Below are 25,159 nucleotides of genomic sequence, written 5' to 3'. Positions count from 1 at the left end.
TTAGTAGCCAGGCACCTGGATCAGCATAGTTCAAAGACGTGCAAGCTAGGTGGATGGCCATGCTAAATTGCCTGTAGTGTCCAGGGATGTGTGGGTTAGATATGGGGAAATGCAGGGGTAGGCGAATGAGTCAGAGTGGGATGGTCTTCGGAGGGGCAGTGTGGACTTCTTGGGCTAAATGACCTGTTCCCACACTGCATGGATTCTATGAGATTCATCTGCTCATAGTACAGAATTCTGAGTTCTAAAGAAGTCAAAATGTAATATTACTGCGTGTTATTAGGAATAAAGGATTTAGGAGTAGGAGTAAGAGGTAACAAGGTGTAGAGCTGGATGATCACAGCAGACCAGGCAGCATCAGAGGAGCAAGAAATCTGACATTTCGGGTCTGGAACCTTCTTCAGGAGTAGGAGTAGGCCATTTACTCTCAATCCTGCTCCTCCATTTGATAAGATCACGGCTGGTCTGATCGTTGTCTCGAATCCATATTCCTGTCTGCTCCCCATAACCCTCAGCAACCCATATTAACCTCTTGCGATCCATGTACCAGAACACTTTGTTATTCAGTCATCTTGGAGATTAAACAAATCTTTCTATTTCTGTGATGTCTATTAGCAGTGGCCTTTGCAATTTGACATTCTTCCATCGTGTTTAATTTTTAATCCTTACTTAAATTTCACAGAGAAAGACACAGGAACATAGCAGGTAACAAAGGAGCTTTAGGACTGATATGATGGGTTCAGCTATCAGGAGAAGAAATTAGAACATAGAATAGTACAGCACAGGAGCAGGCCCTTTGGCCCACAATGTTGTACTGATCATGATGCCAAATTAAACTAATCCCTTCTGCCTGCCCTTGATCCATATCCCTCCACTCCTTGCATATTCATGTGCTAATCTAAAACTTCAAATGCCCCTATTTTATCTGCCTCCACCACCACCCCGGCAGTGTGTTCCAGATTCCTACCACTTTTTGCGTAAAAAAACTTTCCCCCTCTCCCCGTCTCAAATGCGTGCCCTCACGTATTCAACTCTGGGAATAAAATTCTGACCGTCAACCTATCTATGCACCTCATAAATTTTATAGACTTCTATCAAGTCTCCCCTCAGCCTCCACGAGAGAAAACAACCCGAGTTTTTGTCCTTTCCTCATAGCTCCGGGCAGCATCCTGGTAAACCTCTTCTGTTCCCTCTTCAAAGTCACACTTCCTTCCTGTAATGTGGAGACCAGAATTGCGTCCTAACCAAAGTCTAATAAAGCTGCAACATGACATCCTGACTGAGGAAGGGTCACTCGATCTGAAAGGTTAACCCTGATTTCTCTCCACAGATGCTGACAGACCTGCTGAGCTTTTCACAAATTTCTATTTTTGCTACTGACTCAATTCTCCGATCAAAAAAAGCAAGTATGCCATACACATATCTACTAGTGTGGCTACCTTTAGACTTGTACCGCAAAGTCCCTCTCTTTCTAAATGTTGTTCAGGGCCTGGCCATTAACTGTATATTTTTACTTAACATTTGATTCCACAAAGTGCAGCAGCTCACACTTACTCAGTGATTTCTTCACCCTTGTCTGCAACTGATCTATATCCCACTGTATCCTTTGACAACCTTAGGATTGCCTAGGATTCAGTAGAAGTGAGAGGACTTGGTCTAATTGTTTTGCTGGAGGAGTATTACCGGAGTAACATCGAGTTCAGTAGAACTGGCAGGGGAGGGAATAGTGGGCTGTGGCATATTATGTTTGAATGAAAGCATAACTTCTGGAGTTTGCCAGGGCAGTTTGCAAAGTTTTGTAACAGAGTGAGGCATAGAGCAACTCCAGCAAATAACTGAGTTCATGCTGGGATTGCAGCGATGAGCTTCACTTTCTACAGGGGGAATCTCAGTGTAAAATAAATAAACAGCTGTAAACAACTACTAATGTCATTTCTTGGAAGTCTATCTCCTGTCACAAGTCAAAGCAGCAGATCAAACAAATCCAACAGCAACATCGGGATCATTATTCCAAAAAGTAATCACTCACCTGATCAACCATTCTGGTGTGTGTAACATTTTCTGGTCAGAGTTTCAGACTGTACACCATCAGCTTCCCAGCAGTAACTTGCAAATCCTGGAAGACAATTAAAACTCACTGCATGGCCTATTTGTGAGCACTCTGGAATAACAGTATGCATATTTGTACAGGCCTTCAGAGACTGGCTCTGAATTTCTACTAGTGATTTCCCTGATCACCTGCTGCAGCATTGGCTGCAGATTAGCAGAGTCCATGAAGGAATTCCTCTTTACACTAATTCTCTGGGCGTTACATCCATTTCCTGTCAGGCAGGAGATTAGGACAATCCCCATGGAAATTGAGACCAGTTAATTTTGATGAATCAACATCGTTAGTGACAGGAAAAAATATTTTTCTTTATGTTTTGTTGGTCCTTATACAATTCATTATATGTTCATTCAGTCCAAGTAGCATGAAGTAATGAAGAGAGTCAGGGACAACATGCAGATACTATGTGGAAATACTGATATAATTAAAATAAAAATAATTCAAGATCTTATTTAATAGTCACCCAGTGATGTGTGACCAGTTGTCCATAATCCTGGCAGCTGCAACATCTCTTCTTACTTCAAGAATTCCAAGACTAGTAAAAAGAATCACGCTGATCGGCAATTATATCATTCACTATTGTTTTTGGACCTATTTGATGAATCTGTTTCTAAGTCTTTGTATAATTTCTTGTACCTCCCACTATGCAGCAATTCCTCTCAAAAACAATTCAGAAAACCAATTCAGTATTGCAACTGGAAATAGAGTAAAACTTTAGGGAATCTGTGCCTCAAGACTGAATTATATTTATCTGGAGCAACTGGTCAGGCTATAGAATAAAACAGAATATACATGACTACATGAGTCTCTAAGTTACATTAAATAGCTCAATCATATTACCAACATTTACTTGCAAATGATTACTGATTTAGATTGGTTGTACATGGTAGTTTTCTCTAGGGGAAGTCAGTACGAAGGGATGGTTAAATTATCAGAAGAACAGGAGAATATAGATCACATCTACTCAGGAATTTCCTTGGAGATTTCAACGTACACATGTAAATGCTATTTCTGTTACATGTGTAAACGGGATTTCTGCAGCACATCTGGCAAAGGTCCGAACGCAGAACGAACGCAGCTCCAAGGAAATTCCTGCTCATAAATTAAAACTGGAACATCCTTCCTGCTCAAAGCCAGCCCATGAATTTTTCAGTTATCTGAATGACTTCAACATCAAGTAAATGAATGGAATATGCCACAAGCCTTGGTCAAGCAGTGTGCTGAAATATTTCTAAAGAGGGAAATCGATAGCGGAACAAAACAAAAGATGTGAGGAGTGAAAGTTAGTCTAATTACGCCCAGTCTGGACGAGGCCATTAGGAGTTAAAATCAGACAAGTTGTAATTCAGAGATTTGATCCTGTCAGTTTACACCAGGATGACTACCAGACTTTACATCGACCGTTGTCAGCTAACTCTCTTCCCATTGTTTTAAACTGTAACTCTTCTCTTTCAATCTTCCTCAGTTTGACATAATTGGTAGACTTTGATATCATTCCCCTCGGGCCTGCTCTCACCAGTTGCACAAAATACAAACCAAAACAAGGCACAGATCCCCGAGCAAACAGTGAGATCCTGTCCTGCCAATCTGAAGACTCTGCCAAGTCCGGCTGGGCAACAAAACTATCAGCGTTCCGTGCTCTTAAATCCGCATCCCAGGGATTGCATTTCACATTCCCACACCAAGGCAGGAGAGCGGTCTGGACTGAGGTCTGTGGCCTTTCCGCCCGATCCCACCTTCTCTCTGATTTTCCGCAGGGTGATACATGTATGGGGCAGCAACCGTCTCCTTGGGTTGACTGAACCTTGAAGTAATCACCGAATGCCAAGTGAAGATTTTCATCATAGCCCTGCCATGTTGCAGTCGGAAGTCTGAGATCTTCACTAGCAGGTTATTGTTGGGCAAAGTGCTTTAATGTGTGTGGGTACATGGTCTGGCTTCCTCTACATAGGGGAAACCAAGCAGAGGCTTGGGGACCGCTTTGCAGAACATCTACACTCGGTTTGCAGTTAACAACTGCACCTCCCAGTCGCGAACCATTTCAACTCCAACTCCCAGTCCTTAGACGACATATCCATCCTGGGCCTCCTGCAGTGCCATAATGAAGCCACCTGAAGATTGCAGGAACAGCAACTCATATTCCACTTGGGAACCCTGCAGCCCAACGGTATCAACGTGGATTTCACCAGCTTCAACATCTCCCCTTCCCCCAGTGCATCCCAAAACCAGCCCAGCTCATCCCCGCCTGCCTAACCTGTTCTTCCCCTCACCTATCCCCTCCTCCCACCTCAAGCTGCACCTCCATTTCCTACCTACTAACCTCATCCCGCCTCCTTGACCGGTCCGTCCTCCCTGGACTGACCTATCCCCTCCCTAACTCCCCATCCATACTCTCCTCTCCACCTATCTTCTCCTCTATCCATCTTCGGTCCGCCTCCCCCTCTCTCTCTATTTATTTCAGAATCCTCTCCCCATCCCCTTCTCTGATGAAGGGTCTAGGCCCGAAACATCAGCTTTTGTGCTCCTAAGATGCTGCTGGGCCTGCTGTGTTCATCCAGCCCCACACTTTGTTATCTTTCTTTAAGGTGTGTGTTGTGGGGGGGGGGGGGCAGGAGGGTCCTTGGTCCATTGGAGTCACCTGCGCATGGTTATACCTCCCCCTTTACTTTCCCCACAGGCCTCTCCTGACTGGCCCTCCAGCCCCTCACTCTGCTTGCTGGAGTGCCAACCAGATCCCACTAACATCTGAAACGTACCTGTTGTCTGGTATCCATTTACCCCTTTTCTTCACTGCCTGACTGTAATCACAGAAGCGGCCACTAATCAAAGCTGGCATCACTGGGACCACGGGACTGTCTGTTATCTGCTTGACCCACAACTCTGAGACAGAGCTTCCTCCCCTAATGAGGGCATAAGTCTCACCCTAAGCCAATTGACCTCCTGCCGAAGGTTAACCAGCTATGGGACATGCAGCATCATTGGAATGTCTTTCCCTATTCGCTCTTAGCTAGCACACCAGGAAGCAGCAGCAGCTGAAAAACACTGCCTTGGGTTAAAAAAGTTTCTTTGCTTGTCATATTCCAATTCTGTATTATGAGTGTTCAAATGTGTTGCACTGGGCCTTTGCTTATTCAAATCCAGCTGGGATTGCACTTACAAGTTCACAGCAGGTGTGCGTGGAGCAGCCACAGTATAAAATTATATCTGCAATTTTTGAATAAAAGTCCAACCTTAAATAAATCTTCCCCAGTTCTTTGAGGAAGTGACAACCCAAGGGATCTACGGAAACTCTATGATGTGGTATATTTAGACTTCCAAAAACATTTGTCACATTTAAATGAAAGCTGGGAATAAAGAGAGGTCCATTCTGGAGCAGCAGGCATGGTTCCAACTCAATGCATCAACCTCCTGATCTCCATGGCTGCATTCTGTCCAGGCACACCGCGGGGTTAGGGGATGCGGGGTGGGGGATTTCGAGGGTTTGTTGAGGGTCAGTGCCCTGCCAGTGAATGATAGGCATCCTGCTGTTCCTCTCCAGGACTATCACAGCCTATTTGGGCCGGCAGACTAACAAGACTGCCCCAGAAAAAGCTAAATGCCAATCATCTGTAGTTAGAGAGAGAGATGGGGTGTTGTTAAAAGGCCAAGAGCTGCTTGAGCTTACCCTCCATGGCCATTTCAAGTTTTCTTCATGGAGATTGTGCAGCCTTCTCTCTCTCAAGCTACGGGCATTGAGAAATAACAACTACAGGGCAAGTGAAAGCTACACACAGGGCAATCTTGATTGAATAGTGGATATGAAGCCATCAATTATGTTGTAAAATCAAAAACATTGGCAGTGAAAATTTTGTACAGCGATCAGTTTTCCTAATCTTCGTTACTCAGTTAGGAACAGCCATGGATTTGCACTGTGAGGAAATAGGAGGTGCCCATATGCACCAAAAAGAAGGAGGAATAATCTGGGCAGCAGAGAGAGATTGTTCAAGGAAATCTCCTCTCAATACCTCATGGGTCTTTTCAGCTGCAGTATGCTCCACTTCTTCACCCAGCTGTTAAAACAACTTCTCTTTTGACAGCAAGAATCATGCAGCAAACAATAATATTTCTTAATAGCCATTCCAAACTGTTCCCACACCATGAGCTATACTGAGAGTGGAACCAAAGTTCCAGGGCACTAGTGGTTCGCTGAAGTGGAATCCTGGTTATCCCAGCACCTGTGCCCTCGTTCCTGACAGGTTTCAGGAACCAGTTGGTGGGAAGGAATAACCCTTGGTCCCAGCATCCAACTTACCACCTAAAGGGTGCCGCAGAGGGGATGGAGGACCAAGTATAAAACTGAAGAGTTATGAGTATTGCCAGGAGAATGAGGCACAGATTTGTATAACATACTGTTCATGATCACAAACAAGCTGACACAGAGTGAATGGAATGCCCTACTGTCAATAATAAAAATAAATCAGGCTTATTACGAGGAAGACCAGACAGAGAGCCATGCTTGCAACTTAGGTGCTAGCTGCAGAAAGCCAGCAATGTTAAGTCTCCAGCTCTTCTTTTCTTGCAAGCATCATCTGTAGGGTTAGCAATGAACTTTGGCCAGTTGACCAGCTGTGTCTGAGAAAAATGACCGATGTTGCTTATATCACCTGGACCAGTTTGGGAGAAGTTAGAGGCATCAAAAAAGTGACAGACATGGTGATCTTTACTGTCACAGCCTGGTACTGAGCTCCGAATCACAACGCAATGGAACACACTAAAACTTGAACCACAGTGATAATACTATCCTTGCTTGACGTAAACAATACATGAAAATTGTCCTTTTCGTTGAAGCTATAAAGATTTACCGGCCACACAAGACAATAATCGAGATATGATTGCCTTGATGCACTGCTGTTCTGTGAGATACAAGAACGTATTCATTTTCCAAATATCTACACATCCTTGCATTGTTAACTCCTTCACCTTTGCGAGTCTCTGCTGTCTTCCCAGCAGCTCCTCCTCCTAATTCAAGAGCTCCAGTGGGAAGGTCCAAAAGGTTCACATTCAGTTGAAAACAAGCAAATCATGGGCAAAAGTTCTTGGCCTCCACAGATTCACTCATTCTGTAGAAGCATTAAAGACAGAAATTCCAGTCAAAACAGCCATACACCTGACTCTGATACATTCCAGTAGGATAAAAGAGTTCAGTAAAGACATTGTCAATGGAGTGTGGTTTCCCCTGAATACTGTGTGCCAATACCACTAACACCAATTGTTCTATTATGATTTGTTGAAATAATCCCACATCTTGAAAGGCCTTACCTGTGTCCAGACCTTCACTCTTCCACCATTTTCTTTCCCTAAACTGGCTCAAATTCTTTTTTGAAAAACAGGTACACTGTCATCACTAACAACACAGTGTGGAGGTGGAGGAACACAGCAGGCCAGGCAGCATCGGGGGAGCAGGAAAGTTGGCCTTTTGGATCAGGACCCTTCTTCAGAAATGGGGAGGGGGAAGGGAGCTCAGAGATAAATAGAGAGAGGAGGGGTGGGGCTGGAAAGGTAAGTGGGATGGTGATAGGTGAGTGCAAGTAGGGAGTGGTGATGACTGGTCAATGGGAGGGGTGGGGAAGATAGGTGGGAGAGAAGATGGACAGGTTGTGTCAGGTCAAGGAGGAGAGGATAAGAGGGAGGGTTGGATATGGGATGAGGGTGGGGGTGGGGATAGACATGTCACACAGCAAGTAGGAGGGGGAGTTAAAATGGTTGGCAACTGGAAGGTATTGTAGATTGTGGCGTACAGAACGCAGATGTTCTACAATACCTACTAGAGGAGTTGCAGAACATGACCTACTCCTGGCAAATAAGGCAGGGCAAGTGAGTGAAGTGTTAGACAAGGTGCACTTCAGGGCCAGTGGCCATAAATCTATTAATTTTAAAGTAATGATTGAAAAGGATAGACTGGATCTAGAAGTTAAAGTTCTAAATTGGAGAAAGGCCAATTCTGATGATCTTAGACAAGAACTTTCAAAAGTTGACTGGGAGGTGTACATTCGCAGGTGAAGGGGCAGCTGGAAATGTGAAGCCTTCAAAGTGAGATGAGACTCCAGAGACAGCATGTTCCTGTTTGGGTGAAGGGCAAAGCTGATAGGTGTAGGGAATGCTGGATGACTAGAAAAATTGAGGTTTTGGTCAGGAATAAGGAGGAAGCATAGGTCAGGCACAGATAGCAAAGATCGAGAGAATTCCTACAAGAGTATAAAGGTAGTAGGAGTATGTTTAGGAGGGAAATCAGGAGGGCAAAAAATGAGGTAGCTTTGGCAAATAGAGTTAAGGAGAATCTAAAGGGATTCTACAAATACATTAAGGACAAAAGAGTAACCCGGGAGAGAATAGGGTCCTTTAAGGATCAACAAGGCTGCCTATGTGTGGAAGCATAGGAGACGGGTGAGATACTAAATGAGTATTTTGCATCAGTGTTTACTGTGGAGAAGGATACAGAAGACAAAGAACATAGGGAAATAAATCGCGACAGCTTGAAAAATGACTATATTACAGAGGAGGTGGTACTGAAACATCTTAAAACACTTAAAGATCAATAAATCCTAGGCACGTGATCAGGTGTAACTCAGAACTTTGTGGAAGCTAGCGAAGTGATTGCTGGACTGAGCTATTTGTATTGTCGATAGCCACAGGTGAGGTGCTGGAAGACTGGAGGCTGGCTAACATGGTGCCACTATTTAAGAAAGGTGTTAATGTAAAGTCAGGGAATTATAGGCCGGTGAGCCTGACGTCAGTCATGGGCAAGATGTTGGAGGGAATCCTGAGGGGCAGGATTTACATGTATTTGGAAAGGCAAAGGCTGACTAAGGATATTCAACAAGGCTTTGTGCATGGGAAATTGTGTCTCACTAACTTGACTGAGTTTTTTGAAGAAGCAACAGAGGATTGATGAGGGCAGAGTGTTGGACGTGATTTATATGAACTTCAGGAAGGCGTTCGATAAGGCTCCTCTCGGTAGACTGGTTAGCAAGGATAATCACACAGAATAGAGGGATGGCTGCCATTTGAATACAGAACTGGCTTGAAGGTCGAAGACAGAGGGTGGTGTTGGAGGGTTGCTTTTCAGACTGGAGACCTGTGACCAGCGGTGTGACACAAGGATCGGTGCTGGGTCCCCTGCTCTTTGTCATTTATATAAATGATTTGGATGTGAACGTAGGAGATATGGTTAGTAAGTTTACAGATGACACCATAAAAGGAGGTGTGCTGGACAGCGAAGAAGGTTACTTTAGTGTACAATCGGATCTTGATCAGATGGGCCGAGGAGTTTAAGTTAGATAAATGTGAGGTGCTGCATTTTAGAAAGGTAATCAAGGTAGGATTTATACACTTAATGGTAAGGTCCTGGGGAGTATTGCTGAACAAAGAGACCATGGAGTGCAGGTTCTTAGATCCTTGAAAGTGAAGTCTAGGTAGAAAGGATAGCGAAGAAGATGTTTGATATGCTTGCATTTATTGGTCAGTGCTTTGAGTATAGGAGTTGGGAGATCATGTTGTGGCTGTGTATTGGTTAGGCCACTTTTGAAATACCAAGTGAAGCTCTGCCTGTTATACGAAGGATGGTGTAAAACTTGAAAGGGTACAGAAACGATTTACAAGGATGTTGCCAGGGTTGGAGGGTTTGAGCTGTAGGGAGAGGCTGAATAGGCTGGAGTTATTTTCCCTGAAGTGTCAGAGGTTCAGGGGTGGCCTTATACACATTTATAAAATCATGAGGGGTAGGCATAGGATAAATGGACATGGCCTTTTCCCCAGCGTGGGGGTATCCAAAACTAAAGGGCATAGGTTTAAGGTGAGAGGGGAAAGATTTAAAAGGGATCTAAGGAGCAACCTTTTCATGCAGAGGGGGATATGTATATGGAACGAGCTGCCAGAGAAAGAGGAGGTGGATACAATTATAATATTTAAAAAGCATCTGGATGGGAATATGAATAGGAAGGGTTTGGAGGGATATAGGCCAAATGCTAGCAAATGGGATAAGATTTATTTAGGATATCTGGTTGGCACGGATGAGTTGAACTGAGGGGTCTGTTTCAATGCTGTACAGCTCAGTGACTTCAGGTAAACCAGTATATTGGCCAAGGAAGAATCAAAATATCCTATGACTGATGATTGCACATGATGCATACAAAACATATCAACACAAGCAGTAGGAGGAGCCTGTACATCCACATGATGTTCCACTCTCTGCTTGGGAAAAAGTAACAAACAACATCTTCACAGTGCACAGCAAACAGTAAGTGCCTGTGACAGATTACTTCTCTAAATTTGCCACAATGACATGGAAACATGGCCATCACTGACACAGATGATCTTACCCAGCAACCAGCTCTCTAACCATTCCTAAACACAGAACATTCCTCTTCAAAGATAAAAGAGAATGAAAGAAACGTATGGCTAGCGTGCAGTTACCAGAAATATGCAACAGGAAGAGACTGCAAGGTAGAAATCCACTTGGAGAGTAGCAAAAGTTTCTAACATGTGCAACTAGCCTAGATTACATAAAATCATTACTGATTGCAGTTTTACATTGTGAAGGAAGAGAACCAGCTCAAACCAACGTACATCACACCAATCATGTGAGAAAAGAATAAAGTAGAAGACCTCGACAATGGTGATTATACTGTGATGTTGAGTGACAGCAACCAGATGCAAGAGAACCATGTTTTCAAACAAGTGCAGCAGAAACCATGTATATCCCCAGATAGATATACAATTACCAGGTCAGTGTGAACTGTCAACCAAACTTCCAAGCATTGCATTGAACTTTGAAATGTTAGTCTTGTAAATTCTGTTTTACATGTTTCTATAATTATCAGACTGACATGTGCCTATGTAGAGCCACATATATTTGTTTAAGATAAGTTTTCATCTTTGCAAAATCAGGAAATTGTATCATAACTCATGGCCTTTATATCGATATACCTTTAAGTGGCATGCTCTTGATATTATAACGTGTCCTGAGAATAAAAGGATCTCATGCTCTATCTTACCCAGACATCACTTGACACATTACAAGAAGCATGCTGTGTTGTGTCACTTAATAGCCTAGACACTGACATGCATGTGAATGCAATGTTTGCACATAATAGCTGAGTGCAATAAATATCCATTGAATTTTTAAATACCGCAATATCCACATCCAGTTTCTTATGTTACCGGAGGTAATATGAGCGTTGTCAAGTGAAACCTCCTGCTGGAGATTACACCCGCATAAGGTATCGCTCAACTTTTACCCCAATAACCCTAAAGTCAGCCTAGCTTCTGTGGTCACATTTCCACAGAGGAACTTGATGTTACAATTCACACAAGGAACAATTGCTGTCATTGAACCATGGCTGAGAGGAGAAATGGCTGAAGTAAGAGAGATTATCATCCTAAAAAGATGGAATTCAAGGAGCGATCTTATACAGTTGAGACATTGAAAGCACTTCAAGGCTGAGACAGCTAGTAAAAGGTAGATTTAGGACTGCTGTCAAGACAATTTTCACACATATGTGGTCAACATATGCGATGGATTCCACATGCAGTGGTAGAGGTAAAGCTTTTGGAATCATAAAAAAAATGAATGCTGCAAGGAAGCGTGTTTTTAGGCCCTTCTGCACGGATGTAATAAAAATGGTCAAATAGATTGCTTCAATATCAAATTATTTTCCACTCAGATCACCTGAACTACAGACTTCCAGGCATCACAGCTTTATGTCACAAATCCACATTTGTATATTTATAACGATGTTAGACTGGGACACACCAGGTTATTTAAGAAACCCCCTGCCGCTATAACTTAGTTCAGCATATTCCATAAAAATGCTGCAGATTGCTGTAAAAGAAAGAGTAAGCTTGCCAAGGCATTACTCAAATGACACATAGATACGAAGTGCTGAAATCCTGTACTTTGAGGAATGCCATTATGGCAGTCAAGTGGATAACAAACCTGAAAAACCAGGATATTGTGTTTGCTGAATTATAAAAACAAGCTGAAGGCACGGGTCAGGAAACATTAAAGTCTGACAATAATCCAAAATACCACACTCCACCACATCATCAATGGGCATGGAACTCCCAGCACTCAAACACTTCAGTTAAGATCCCCATTATGCCTTTATCAGCCCACTTTATGGCTGAGTACTTGAAGCGCAAGAACAGCTCATGAACCATTATAAACTAGAGATTCCCTTCAGTGATTTTGCTGACATTCTAAACGGTAACAGCGATACCTCAAACACATGAATACGCATTTGTTATTCCTCTTATTGATCAATCTCCTATGGTGTACAATACAGTAAATTAGAGAATATAGGCTGTTTTCTGCCCGTCCCTTCAGTCTTTGTGTCAATGTCTCACCAGCTGCATTTTCTCTCCCTTCATGTCCACAGATTCATTTCACGAATTCATTTTCTTCATATCTTCCTCTTTGTATCTGGGTGGAAAATATTAAGTTACATGGAAAAGGAGAAAAGTGCCACTAACTGTGCAAAAGACTTTCAGGTTGGGAGTTGTGGGGTGATTCTTCATGATGCCAGGGCCATAGTTTCTCAACGTCACTGATACATTCACCTATTCCTCACTATTGGACCCTTTACCTTCCTTTTATACTATTTCTGCTGGTACTTTCCCTTTGAACACCCCATTCATTGATAGGATTCTCATCTCCCCCTCAGTCTCTTGTTAATTCACCTCACTTTTAAACCTTCATCTGCTAACCCAAACCTGCAACAGCAGCTACCAGAAGGTCACAAGCCTCCTCACACATATTTTGTTCTTCATCTCCCTCATTTCTTCCACGTACCTCCCTCAATGAATATTAACTTTCTTGCAAAGTTCAATTTTTTGGGAGATATTAGGAAATCAAACTAGAATGAGGGTGGCATAATGGCTCAGTGGTTAGCACTGCAGCCTCACAGCACCAGGGGCCTGGGTTCGATTCCACCCTCGGGTGACTGTCAGTGTGGAGTTTGCACGTTCTCCCAGTGTCTGCGTGGGGTTCCTCTGGGTGCTCTGATTTCTTCCCACAATCCAAAGATGTGCAGGCTAGGTGGACTGGCCATGCTAAATTTCCCATAGTGTTCAGGGATGTGTAAATGATGTGGATTATGGGGGGGGATGGCTCTGGGTGGGATGCTTTGAGGATTGCTGTGGACTTGTTGAGCCAAATGGCCGATTTCAACACTGTCGGGATTCTAAGAGGATGGACTTTATTCTCTGCTTCCTTGTCCAACATAACCTTCCTTTCTGTCAAATGGGCATGAGTAACAAGAATTGTCACATATATCAATAAATGGGCTTTAATTTTTATAACAGTCAACAAAGCCACTGTGATTGATCATTAATCTTCAAATGGAGTTCCAGAACGTTAGGTTGGTTCATAACAATTACAGAGTTTTAATAGAGAAAATGTAGCTCCTAACCTAATGATCACACTTCCACTATGACGGTGTTATATTATTTTACTGGGTTGATTTTAACTGTGTTCCTTAGTATCCTTATGCTAGACCCAATGGCGAGGACTTTGGGCAAAAAAGCCCTTTTAATATGGAAACCAGGCTCCTATGAAAAACAGAACCACTGTGTTGTTAGCCTTTACCACCTCTTCCCATCAACTTAAATTCTTTCAAGTATCTGCAGCCCTCCTCCTGAACTCACATTACCTTCTAACCACCCATCTGCTCATAAGCCTACATTGGCTCTGCTGCTGAAGCGTCTTGATTTGTAAATTCACATCCTGGAATTAAAATCACTTCATGGCCTCGTACCTTCCTATTTCTAGAACTTCTCCAGATCTACCAGCCCATTGCATGTTCGTTTGACTCTGGCTTCTTGGGTATCCTAATTGCGTTCACCCCACCATCCCCAGGCTGTCCCTTTGATGGTCTAAGGTCATCCTTTGGAATTCTTCCGTTAAACATCTCTGTCTCTCTTGCCTCCTTAAAACCTGCATAAAACAAAATACCACCGAAGGGATTACAACGAGGTCAGCTGGATGGGCTTCATAGAATATGAGTTCCCTGATTGGGGCTGCTAATTTGTCCAATCAGGGTGCGCTGGCTGACAGATAAAAACAGGGCTGTCAGAGGTTCTGTTCACTCTGAGAGCTGGCTCTGAGGGAGCCGGATCAGTGTCCAGGACATTCCACATGTAAACAAAGGGTGACTCGGTGACGAGATACCAGCCTCTGTGGAGTTATTTCAGTGGTGATGAGAATAAAGCAATAAAGCACGTCCCGAAGAAACCCACTCACAGCAGTTGTCTTTGAGTTCGGGTCAGCATTGATTGCATCATGCTGTTTTTTTTCTGAAAAGACAAGGAAGAGGTGTTGAGGATTGCTGTGATTTAATTGAATAGCACAACAGACTCAATGGGCCAAATGGCCTAGTCCTGCTCCTGTGTCTTATGGCTTATAGCGCAAAGTTTGACATCAAGGCATTTAAGAAACTATTACAGCAGAAGCCTAGGAGTCAGTTTTAATGAAGCTCTTAAGAAGGAAAGGCAGATGGAAAGGTAGAGAAATTCCAGAGCTCAGGAACTTGGCAGATGAAGGCACAGCCACTGATAGTGCATAATTAAAACTGGTATGCTGAAGAAGCCGGGGGGTGTAGGAGCACAGATCTCTTGGGGAGTTGAGAAGGCTGGAGGTGGTTACAATGTTAGAGAACAACGAAAGGGATTGGAAAACAAGGGTTTTAAAATTGAGGAGTACTTATGCCCAGACAAGATACTCAACAAGTGCATAAAGAAATCAGACTTGGTGTAAAGGACCCGGGCAGAAGAGTTTCGGGTGACCTCCAGTTTATTAAGAATATACAACAGAATAGTGGGAGGGGTTTGCTGCAATACCCGGCTTTAACAATGGCAAGGATGAGGACTTCAGCAGCAGATGAGCTGAGATGGGTGCACGAAGACTGGGGGGCAAGGGCGGGTGGGGGGGGCGGCCGGGAGACGGAAGTCAGGTGATGCCTTGGTGGTCAAGTGATGCTTTGGAAGTCAAAATAGGCAATTCTAGTGACTAATGCAGAAATGTGGTTGGATGTAAACCTCAGGGTCAAAGCCTCAGACAGCTACCAAGTACAGGGATAGAGAGAGCTACTAGGGAGCAGAGGGAAACTCAAACACAACGTTGTCAGTCCTCCCTATGTTTAACTGGAAGGTATTTCTACTCATCGAATCCCAAGCATCAGCCAAGCATTGTGACCATTTAGCTCTGTCCACAAGATGTTAGCGCCACTGGTGCTCTGAGTAGATTTTGTTTTGGTTAAGATTTGGGTTATTTGCTGAGGAATAATCATAACCAATGTGGATCAGTGCATTGCACAGCATGTGATTCATTTCCACACACAGAGCGAGTGAACAGTTACTCCCTGGTGTGAACATGCTGATGAACAGTGAGTTGAGATGGAAGCCTGAGCCCAGTCGAACAGTGAGAGCATCTATCAGTCTCTTATTCATGTGAACACATTGATGGGGCATCAGTTTGTTAGAACTGTTAAAGCACTTGCCAGAGTTGTGACATTTAGAAGGCCTATCCCCAGTGTGAATTCACTGGTGTCTCAGCAGATGAGATGATAAAGTGAATCCCTTTCCATACTCAATGCAGGGGAACAGTCAGTCCCCAGTTTGAGCTCACCAGTGTGGATATCTGAGTGAAATCCTTCCCACACTCGGAGCAGGTGACTAGCCCCTCCCCAGTGTGAATATGTCAAAGAGTTTCCAACTCAAATGAGAATCTGTATCCCTTCCCACATTCTTCACATTTCCATGATATTTCCCATTTGAGACAGGAGGGTGATTGGCTGAAACCTCATGCACAAACAGGACACAAGTACGGTGTGTCCCCACGATGAATGGTGCTATTTCTTTCCATGTCTATACTCCAATGATATTCAGTTTATTATAAATTGGGAGACTGCTAGATTCTGATGCTTGCTGTGTGTTTCCCAATAGCAAATCCTCCCCTTCTTCTATTCTGTGAAACTAACATTATGGGCACACAGAAAGCAGCAGCTGAAGAAGGTCAAGCATCATCTTCTCCATAGACACAGGGTATTGGCAATAATATTGTATCCTGTGTCTTCGCACTTGTCCAAGCTTCAGTTATCTCACATCACTGATGAAAGAGATGATCACTGAGCATTGGATCCCTGATCAAAGTGCAAACCATGAACAATCTCATGTCGGTTTTCATATGCTGTAGATGGTGTCAAAAAGATTGTCTTGAAACTTGTATTTATTTCCTGAGATTACAATGGGCAAGTGCTTCACATAATCAAACAATATTCCACAATATTAATACTCGTGGGTTAAAATTCCCATTAAATAATTTCATGGAGAACTATCTGTCTACTATTGTCATTAACAGTATTTTGTTTGCTGAATCCTCCAGCTTTCAAATTAATTTACAAGTTGATTAGGAAATGATAAGTAAATGGTTGGCTTGTGATTCTTCACCAGCACTTTATTCCTGTAATTTTGTTTTGACCTATCCTTGCCCTTCCTTTAAAACAAAAATTATTTGCGATGATCAAGACTGGCTTCAACGCAGACAATTTATATTCTCTGGGCGGCCAAGGGATTTAGGACAGAGCTGGATGTCACAATAAGCCAATTCCACCTTGTAAACATTGAATATATTGTCCAGGAGGATAGTTATAAGCAAGTGTTGTTAAAAGGTTTCAGAGATAGTATGAACAGCAGATGTTGGAGAATCTGAGATAACAAGGTGTAGAGCTGGATGAAAAAAGCAGGCCAAGCAGCATCAGAGGAGCAGGAAAGCTGATGCTTCAGGCCTAGACCCTTCTTCAGAAATGGGGGAGGGGAAGGGGGTTCTGAAATAAATAGGGAGAGAGGGGGAGGCAGATAGAAGATGGATAAAGGAGAAGATAGGTGGAGAGGAGAGAGACAGGTCAAAGAGGCGGGGATTGGAGCTAGTAAAGGTGAGTGTAGGTGGGGAATTAGGGAGGGGATAGGTCAGTCCAGGGCGGATGAACAGGTCAAGGGTACGGGATGAGGCTAGTAGGTTGGAGGTGGGAGTGGGGATTGAGGTGGGAGGAAGGGATAGGTGGGCAGAAGGACAGGTTCGGGAGGCGGGGATAGGCTGGGCTGGCTTTGGGATGTGGTAGGGAGAGGGAAGATTTTGAAGCTTGTGAAGTCCACAATGAGACCATTGGGCTACAGGGTTCCCAAGCGAAATATGAGGTGCTGTTCCGGCAACCTTCAGGTGGCATCATTGTAGTACTGCAGGAGGCCCAGGATGGACATGTCGTCTAAGGAGTGGGAGGGGGAGTTGAAATGGTTCCGAATGGGAGGTGCATTTGTTTCGTGCAAACCGAGCATAGGTGTTCCACAAAGCAGTCCCCAAGCCTCCGCTTGGTTTCCCCGATGTAGAGGAGGCCACAACTGGAACAGCGGATGCAGTATATCACATTAGCAGATGTGCAGGTGAACATCTGCTTGATGTGGAAGATCTTCTTGGGGCATGGGATGGGGGTGTTGGGGGAGGTGTGGGGCAGGTATTGCACTTCTTGAGGTTGCAGGGAAAAGTGCCAGGTGTGGTGGGGCTGGAGGGGAGTGTGGAACGTACAAGGGAGTCATGAAGAGAGCAGTTCCTCTGGAAAACAGATAAGGGTGGGGAGGGTTCCAGTTTGCACGTTAACGTGATGTGACTGGGATTAGATTCCCAATGAAATAAACTACAGCCTGCAAAGTTGAAGTGGCAGCAATTATTTTTACTTTGAAAGATCAGTAACTCTTCCAGGAGAAATTAGTTCTGGGTTAAAGGGGAAATGTGTGGTAGGCTCCAACATGTCTAAAAATTCAATAAAGTGTGAAAATTAAAATTTACAGGGTGAAGGTGGAGCATTACCTGATACGTTTTATGAATTAAATCTTATGACATTGGCACTGATATCCCTTTCAGAGATATCTGCCAAAACCTAAGTTTTTATGTAGATTAGCTCTTGCACTGACAGTGATGGAAATGTCAAGTTTAAAGGTATAAAAAAATCCTTAACTCCAGCTAATCCAAGGAGCAACAGAACTGGCAGTCAGATCGTCAACACTCCAAGATTTCCCTAGCAACTCCAGGAATTATAAATTAATCTCCTGGGCAACACTGCAAGAGACCTGAGAGAACGAGGAAGTAGCCATCTTGCCCTTTGCAGCTTCATGAAAACTCTCACATTCCAAAGAATATATCGTGATCTTTTGCTTTGCTCACCAGAAAATTTGTTTCAAGCTAACTCAAACGGTACCGATGTTACAAAGAATTATAGAATCATAAAATCTTTCCAATTGCCAAAATAGGCCATTCAACCCATCACGTCTGCACCAGCTGTCCAAAGAGCATCCCACCCAGACACCACCCCACCCTATCCCCAATAACCCCGCATTTCCCACGGCTAATCCACCCAGGCTGCGCATCCCTGGACACTTCAGGGCAACTTAGCATGGCCAATCCAGCTAACATGCACATCTGTGGACTGACATCAACTGACAAATGTCCCTGGGCTATATCCCACCAGCCATGTTGGCAACCTTGAGCTAGCGGTGGAAGGGAACTATGGGGGGGGACTTCTATCATTAGGTATCTAGCCATGTCTCTGAGCATGTGCAGCATTTGGACCAATGCACGTGAAGTGGCATCAGTGTTGGAAAGGATGGCAGCTACAGCGACCGAAGGTGGGAGCCTCAATCCACTTTGTTCTGATGACAGTTCTGATTCTTATTCCATAGGGTGAGTTTTACATGGCCAAGGGTCCTCACCTCCTACATATTAGTTAGCTCATATCATCTGGGAAGAAGCCTCACCCTTGAGTCTTGCCAGCCAATCGAGAGGACAGCAACTTTTTTGGCCCAGCAGCGTCACAGGGAACAGTGATCAATGCTTGAACTGCAGCAAGTCTCCCTGAGGAAGAGGAGCCTGCAGCGAGCAGGTTCTTGTGCTCAGAGGAGAACATACTGGCAGACCCTGAAGGACAGGAATGTGAGCTCAAGGGGAAAATATGGGGGAAAACCTGTAATGCATGCATGAGATCCCCAACACAGGTCTGTACCCGAGCTGGCCAATACTTACAGAGTTGACGGGATATCTGTTGTGCTCCCCACTGACTCTTGGAGTAGTCCCAGTTCTGAGGATGGCAGATGGCCAGAAAGGGCAAGCAGCCTTAACCGGCCATTAGTTGGTCAATGAAGTATCTCATCTGCTATGCAGCTGTTTCCCTGGAACTCAATTTTACACACCCACCCTGCGACTTGTCCACCAGCTATCCATCCCTGGCAGTGGGATGTAGAAAGCCAAATGAAGCCACTTTGCATAAATACTACACAAGTAGCATCATGCCCTGAGCTCAAGCGCAGTACACATTTGGTCCAAATTTGCAGCATTAAAATCCAAACCCTCCTTTTTATCTTACTCTCATCAAACACTGGCTTCACTGCTATTTTTGGTCTACCAGGAGAGCTGATTTCTCAACTTAATAAAACCGTCAGAATTTATGAACCATTGCTAACACAGCTAAAATGCTGTTTAAATACCTAGACTGCCACTTACCACATGCAGCTGAATTGGTGAGGATATCACACCCAATCATTTTTCAGGAATGTCGCAGCAGACAGTGTGTACTTCAACTGAAGTAACTCCTGGCAAGAGACCCAACAAACGTCAGGGCAAAACAGAACACTTTGGAGAACATTAAAGTGATGGAGAAATGCAGAGGCGTACAAAGACTGCAGTGTAATTAGCTGCTAAAAGGAGAAAGCCCATGAGGAGTAGGAGACTCCACTCATTAGGACACCAGCGACTCTAGCTGTTAGGATTTATTACACTTCCTTCCTATCGGAATTTCATTGCAAGTCATTCTATTCCGTTGCCTTAATGATTTTCTCATTGCAGGCAAATGTTTTACACACTAGTTACTGCTTACATTAACAAAAAAAAACACAGATGCAGTGTTTAAATAAAAGCTTCAAACTAAAGCACCGACAGATTATGTTACATACATTTTTGACCTGGTAAAAAATGTCTAAAGTTTATATAATGCAGTCACATCAATGGGCTTCACAACAGATGCAAAGGCTCCTCTTACTGATGGAAATTTGACTACATTTGTGAGCAAAAAAAATCTCTGACTTCAAGTCCCACCCCATGCCTTGAGCACAAAGACCAATGCTCACACTCCACTGGAGTACTGAAGGAGTGCTGCACTGGTAAACGTGTCAGCTTTCAGCTGGAACACTACACTGAGGCTTTGTCTTCACTTTCAAGTGAACGCGAAATAAATCGCAAGGCACTATTTCAGAGAAAAGCAGGTGGGTTATCCCCAAGGTTCCCACCAACACTCTTCCCTCAATCAACATCACAAACCTAAAGCAAAAGCAGGTTTTCTGCTCATCATCATATTACTGATTGTGAGAGTTGACTGTGTGCAAACTGGCTGCTACAGTTCCAATGTTACAGCTCTGACCACACAAAGCACTCTATTAGTTGCAAAGTATTTTGAGGTGGTTGCGAAAATGGTCACTTAAACATAAACGTATTCCTTTATTCATCATCGAGATAAGGATGGGCGATGGTTAATCATTTGAAGATGTCGGCTCTTTAATCATTTTAGAGAGTGTAGATGATGAAGCAGAGCCTGGAAAAGGAGAAAGTCTGAGCATTTCTTCAGGAAGCATGCTGTTAAACGTGCGAGGGTGCAGAAAAGATCTACAAGGATGTTGTCAGGATTGGAGGGTTTGAGCTACAGACAGCGACTGATTAGGCTGGGGCTATTTTCCCTGGAGGCTGAAGGGTGATCTTGTTGAGGTTTATAAAACCATGAGAGACATGGATAAGGTAAATAGCCAAAGTCTTTTTCCTAGGATAGGGGAGTCCAAAATTAGAGAATATAAGTTCAAGGTGAGAGGGGAAAGATTTACAAAGGACCTAAGGGGTAACTTTTTCATTCAGAGGGTGTTATGTGTGAGGATTGAGCTGCCAGAGGAAGTAGTGGAGGCTGGGACAATTACAACATTTAAAAGGTAACTGGATGGGTACACAAATAGGAAAGGTTTAGCAGGGTAAGGGCTAAATGCTGGCAAATGGGAGTAGGTCACATTGGGATGTCTGGTCAGTGTGGAAGAATCGGACCGAAGGGTCTTTTTCCGCAATGTATGACTCTATGACTGTGTTTATGAGAACACTGTAGCGTCATCGGATGGGAAAGCATTGCTTTGAGCTTTACTGTGCTTGAAAGCAAGCACATGAAGTGTGCACCATGCTCGTGTCTCCTGTCGGTTAGCATGAGGACAAAGATGAAACTTGTGCTGGCAGCTGACATTAAGCTGCCAAACTTGTGAGATGCAAGGAAGGATCATCATGCTTCAGGTTTGCCACTTAAATGAAGTCCACCAGGCAGGAGGTGGTACAGGGGTTGCACTTTGGCTGTAGGCAGGTGGTGGCAATGGATTAGTAATGTCATTGGACAAGTAAGCCAAGTGAATCCCCTGTAGATAACAAAGTGTGAAGCTGCATGAACATAGCAGGCCAAGCAGCATCTCAGGAGCACAAAAGCTGACGTTTCGGGCCTAGACCCTTCATCAGAGAGGTCTAGGCCCGAAACGTCAGCTTGTGTGCTCCTGAGATGCTGCTTGGCCTGCTGTGTTCATCCAGCTTCACACTTTGTTATCTTGAATTCTCCAGCATCTGCAGTTCCCATTATCACGAATCCCCTGTGGATACTGGTTCGAATCCCACCATTGCAGATGGCAGAATCTGAATTCAATAAAATAATCTGAGATCAAATTTGAATTCAATAATCTAAAATCTAGTCTAATGAAGGCCATAATAATAACAAGTGACATTTTTTAAAAATCTGGTCCACTAATCTTCTTTATGGAAGGAAATCTGCCATCCTTACCTGGTCTGGCCGAAATGTAACTCCAGATACACAGCAATGTGCCTGACTCTTAACTGCCCTTTGAAATAGTCCACCAAGGGGTATTTAGGGATGGGTGACAAATGCTGATCTTGCTACAATCCCTATTGTTTATGAAAGGATAATTTTAAAGATGGCTGCAAGAGCGAGAAGAGACACCCAGGATCTCTGAAGTGGCTCTGGGGAGGGCTGGGCCAAGATGCTGCCTGGAGAAAATGGAGTTTCTGTTCTCTCTCGGGAGGGAAGGTGCCCGAGAAGCAACACACCCATCTCCTAGTAGGAATAGGGTAGCAGGAGATCAATCTCAGGGACTTAGCTCTGATGCTGGAAAAAATGTTTAAAGACTTCATCAGAGCTGTCAAGATAAAAATTTTACCTCTCACCTCAATTATTTCCTGATCACTTGACTAAAATTCCCTTCCTCACTCGCCTGCTCTGTCCTAGATTTAGTGCAACACACCACTTCATTCCTTTCTCCTCATTGTCTCCCCAAATGCTGTGAAGTCTGGTCCTAACCATATATTAACTCCCAGTCTCAAACTTCCGACATATCACACATGCTCAAACTATTCCTAAATGGCACATTGTCACTAATACACCCCTCTGTTTCCCGCGGGAGAAAGTGACTCATTTCATGAAGCAACAGGTAGGAAGTGGAAGAAACTGATCACACCTTCCCTTCATCTCACTTTACACATGCAGCGGCACACAAACTGCTTTCACCATGTCTTGTTACTCATTGAAGAGTTAAAATTCACAAATTTTCCCTCTCTTTTGCTTCAGGAGTTGAAAACGTGATCCATCCTGTCATTTCAGGAAGATGTCAGCCTTTTAAGACCAAAAATGTAAGACCAGAAGTAGGCCATTCAGCCCACAGAGTCTGCTCCACCATTCAATAAAATCATGGCTGATCTGATAACCCTCAACGCTACTTTCCAGCCTATCCTTGATTCCCTTACTGATGAAAAATTCATCTACCTCAGCCTTGAACATAAATAACAGCCCTCTGGAGTAAAGAATTCCATAGTGTCACTACTCTTATCGAGGAATGTCTTCCTCATCTGCTTACAGGGTGACCCCTTATGCTGAGATGATGTCTCTGGTCCTCGGCTCTCCCACAAGAGGTAACAACCTCTCCACATCAACCCTGTCAAGCCTCCTAACAATTTTGAAGATAACACAGTATGCAGCTAGAGGAACACAACAGGCCAGGTAGAGTAGGAAAGTTGACTTTTTGGGCCAGGGCCCTTCTTCAGAAAAGGATTTTGCACGTTACAATAACATTGCCTTTTATTCTTCTAAACTCCTCTATACTTCCTGCCAAGCTCACATTTTTCCTCATTCGATTTCATCTACCAAGTTTTTACCCACTTGCTTAAACTATATCCCTCTGCTATCTATACATACCATCTTCACCATCTATATTCCCACATACTTTTTCTGAAGGTGCTACATCACTACACCTGACCCCAGCAAGCAGAGATTGGCACTATGTGGTATCTAGAGGCTAGGCCAGTGAATGGGGTCTTCACATTTTGAACCACTGGCTGGCAGTGTGCCAGAGGATAAGATGCCACTGCTGTCAGCTCACCAATCAACAGGATTCTGCAGAAGGTATTGATATTGATTTTGAGAGTCAAGTGTATTGAGGAAGGCCAATGATAACACAACAAGAAATGCTTTTTGAAGACTACAGACACTACTCTGTCCAACATAGTGAGACTGTTTGGGTCCATGAATGGCTGTGCCCACTATGATTGTGTTTTTGTGGAATGTGGTTTTACTGAGAAAGGGACAGGGAAGAGATTGAAGGAATATCAAATAGTCAGAGAGAAGACACAGGGAACGAGATAACTGGAGTGAATTATGCATGTATTAAGAAAGTAGAGGAAGAGAAACAGAATCCTATATCAAGAAAGAGAGTGAGAGGGAGAGCAAGAGAGTTCTATAATTGGGAGAGAGAAGACAAGTTGCATCAAAAACAAAAATCCCCCGCACAATGAAATGGAGAAGGAAAAAAGCTAACATCAAGACAGATAATTCTGTATAGAAAGGAAGAGAAGAATCTCAGTTATAGGGTGCTTTTCATGATCACTGGCCTTCACCAAGCTCTTTCCAGCCATGAAGTACTTTTGAAGTGTTGTCAATGTGTTGTATCGAGATCGCTTGTAGCGAGATGGGAGGGAGAGTTAATCCCTTATTGAGAGAAAGAATGAGCCAGCTCTTTACAACTATGAGAGCAAGCGTTTGGCCCAACAAATTGTCTAAATTATCACCCTGAGGTAGCATTTTCTTTCTCAATTGAGAGACTAATTGTGTCCACACACTTTCATCAGTCAGACTATAGAATGAGATGAACCAATATCTTGTTGTTTGGTGACACTGTGGAACCACTGCTGTCTTTGGTCTGAATGCTTCAGAATATACTGAACAACCTTCCCATTATATGGAATTGCATCACTGAGAAAGCTTTTGTGGTCTTTAACATCTTGAGCAGAAGACATTATCATAAGTAGGCACCTTGCTCGCAATTCCTCTTGCTTAAATATTCCAAAAGTAAGTCAGGTTCCATTCTAGTCTGCTGTGGAACCAGTCTTAACACGTAACATTATCGAACTAAGAGAAATTACCAAAATCCAGTTTGGCCAATATGGATAAAGGACCAAAAGTAAAGCAAAAGTTCACAAACAAACCAAATAAATGCTAAATTCTTTGCCATGAAAATTCTATTATTTGATTTATTTTGATGTAATATTGTTTTATTCTGATGTAATGCCGTTTTTGACATGAGTGCAAGTGAAAAACGTCAAATTCACACATCCACACAGTCAACATTTTCAAGTACATATTCTAAGCCATAAATATGAGAAATCTTGGTCCATATATTTTACCAAGTGAGAATACAGTTTCATTACAATTGTAAAACTTCAGGCTATTGGAATGATGTTGCTATTGGAAGATTAGTTTATAATTTAGACCATGTAGCAGAAGGTGAAAACAAAATAAATGAGAAGGGAAGATGATCATGTAAGAGTTAAATCTTGGACCTCTAATTCTGTCCTCACAGTCCAATACAGTTGGCTAGCTCACATCTGCATAGTAACAG

The 25,159-nt window shown here is 43.4% G+C and overlaps 1 protein-coding gene across 4 annotated transcripts in view; it reads right to left on the bottom strand.

Annotated features, from left to right (window-relative positions):
- Positions 1-25,159, bottom strand: part of adamtsl7 (ADAMTS-like 7) — a 409,793-nt gene that overhangs the window by 362,800 nt on the left and 21,834 nt on the right. For 3 of the 4 annotated variants that reach the window (XM_048542933.2, XM_048542954.2, XM_048542947.2), the window contains exon 2: positions 2,030-2,116. In XM_048542933.2, coding sequence (XP_048398890.2) covers positions 2,030-2,058 — 29 coding nt within the window. In that variant the 5' untranslated portion in view covers positions 2,059-2,116. Of the gene's footprint in view, positions 1-2,029; positions 2,117-12,490; positions 12,567-19,688; positions 19,781-25,159 lie in introns of those variants that run through there. The other variant, XM_048542938.2, reaches the window with a different exon arrangement.

Source organism: Stegostoma tigrinum, chromosome 1, assembly GCF_030684315.1.
Source record: "Stegostoma tigrinum isolate sSteTig4 chromosome 1, sSteTig4.hap1, whole genome shotgun sequence".
Classification (NCBI taxonomy): Eukaryota; Metazoa; Chordata; class Chondrichthyes; order Orectolobiformes; family Stegostomatidae; genus Stegostoma; species Stegostoma tigrinum.
Note: the sequence above shows the minus strand (reverse complement) of the source record. Positions and strands in the feature narration are given on the sequence as shown.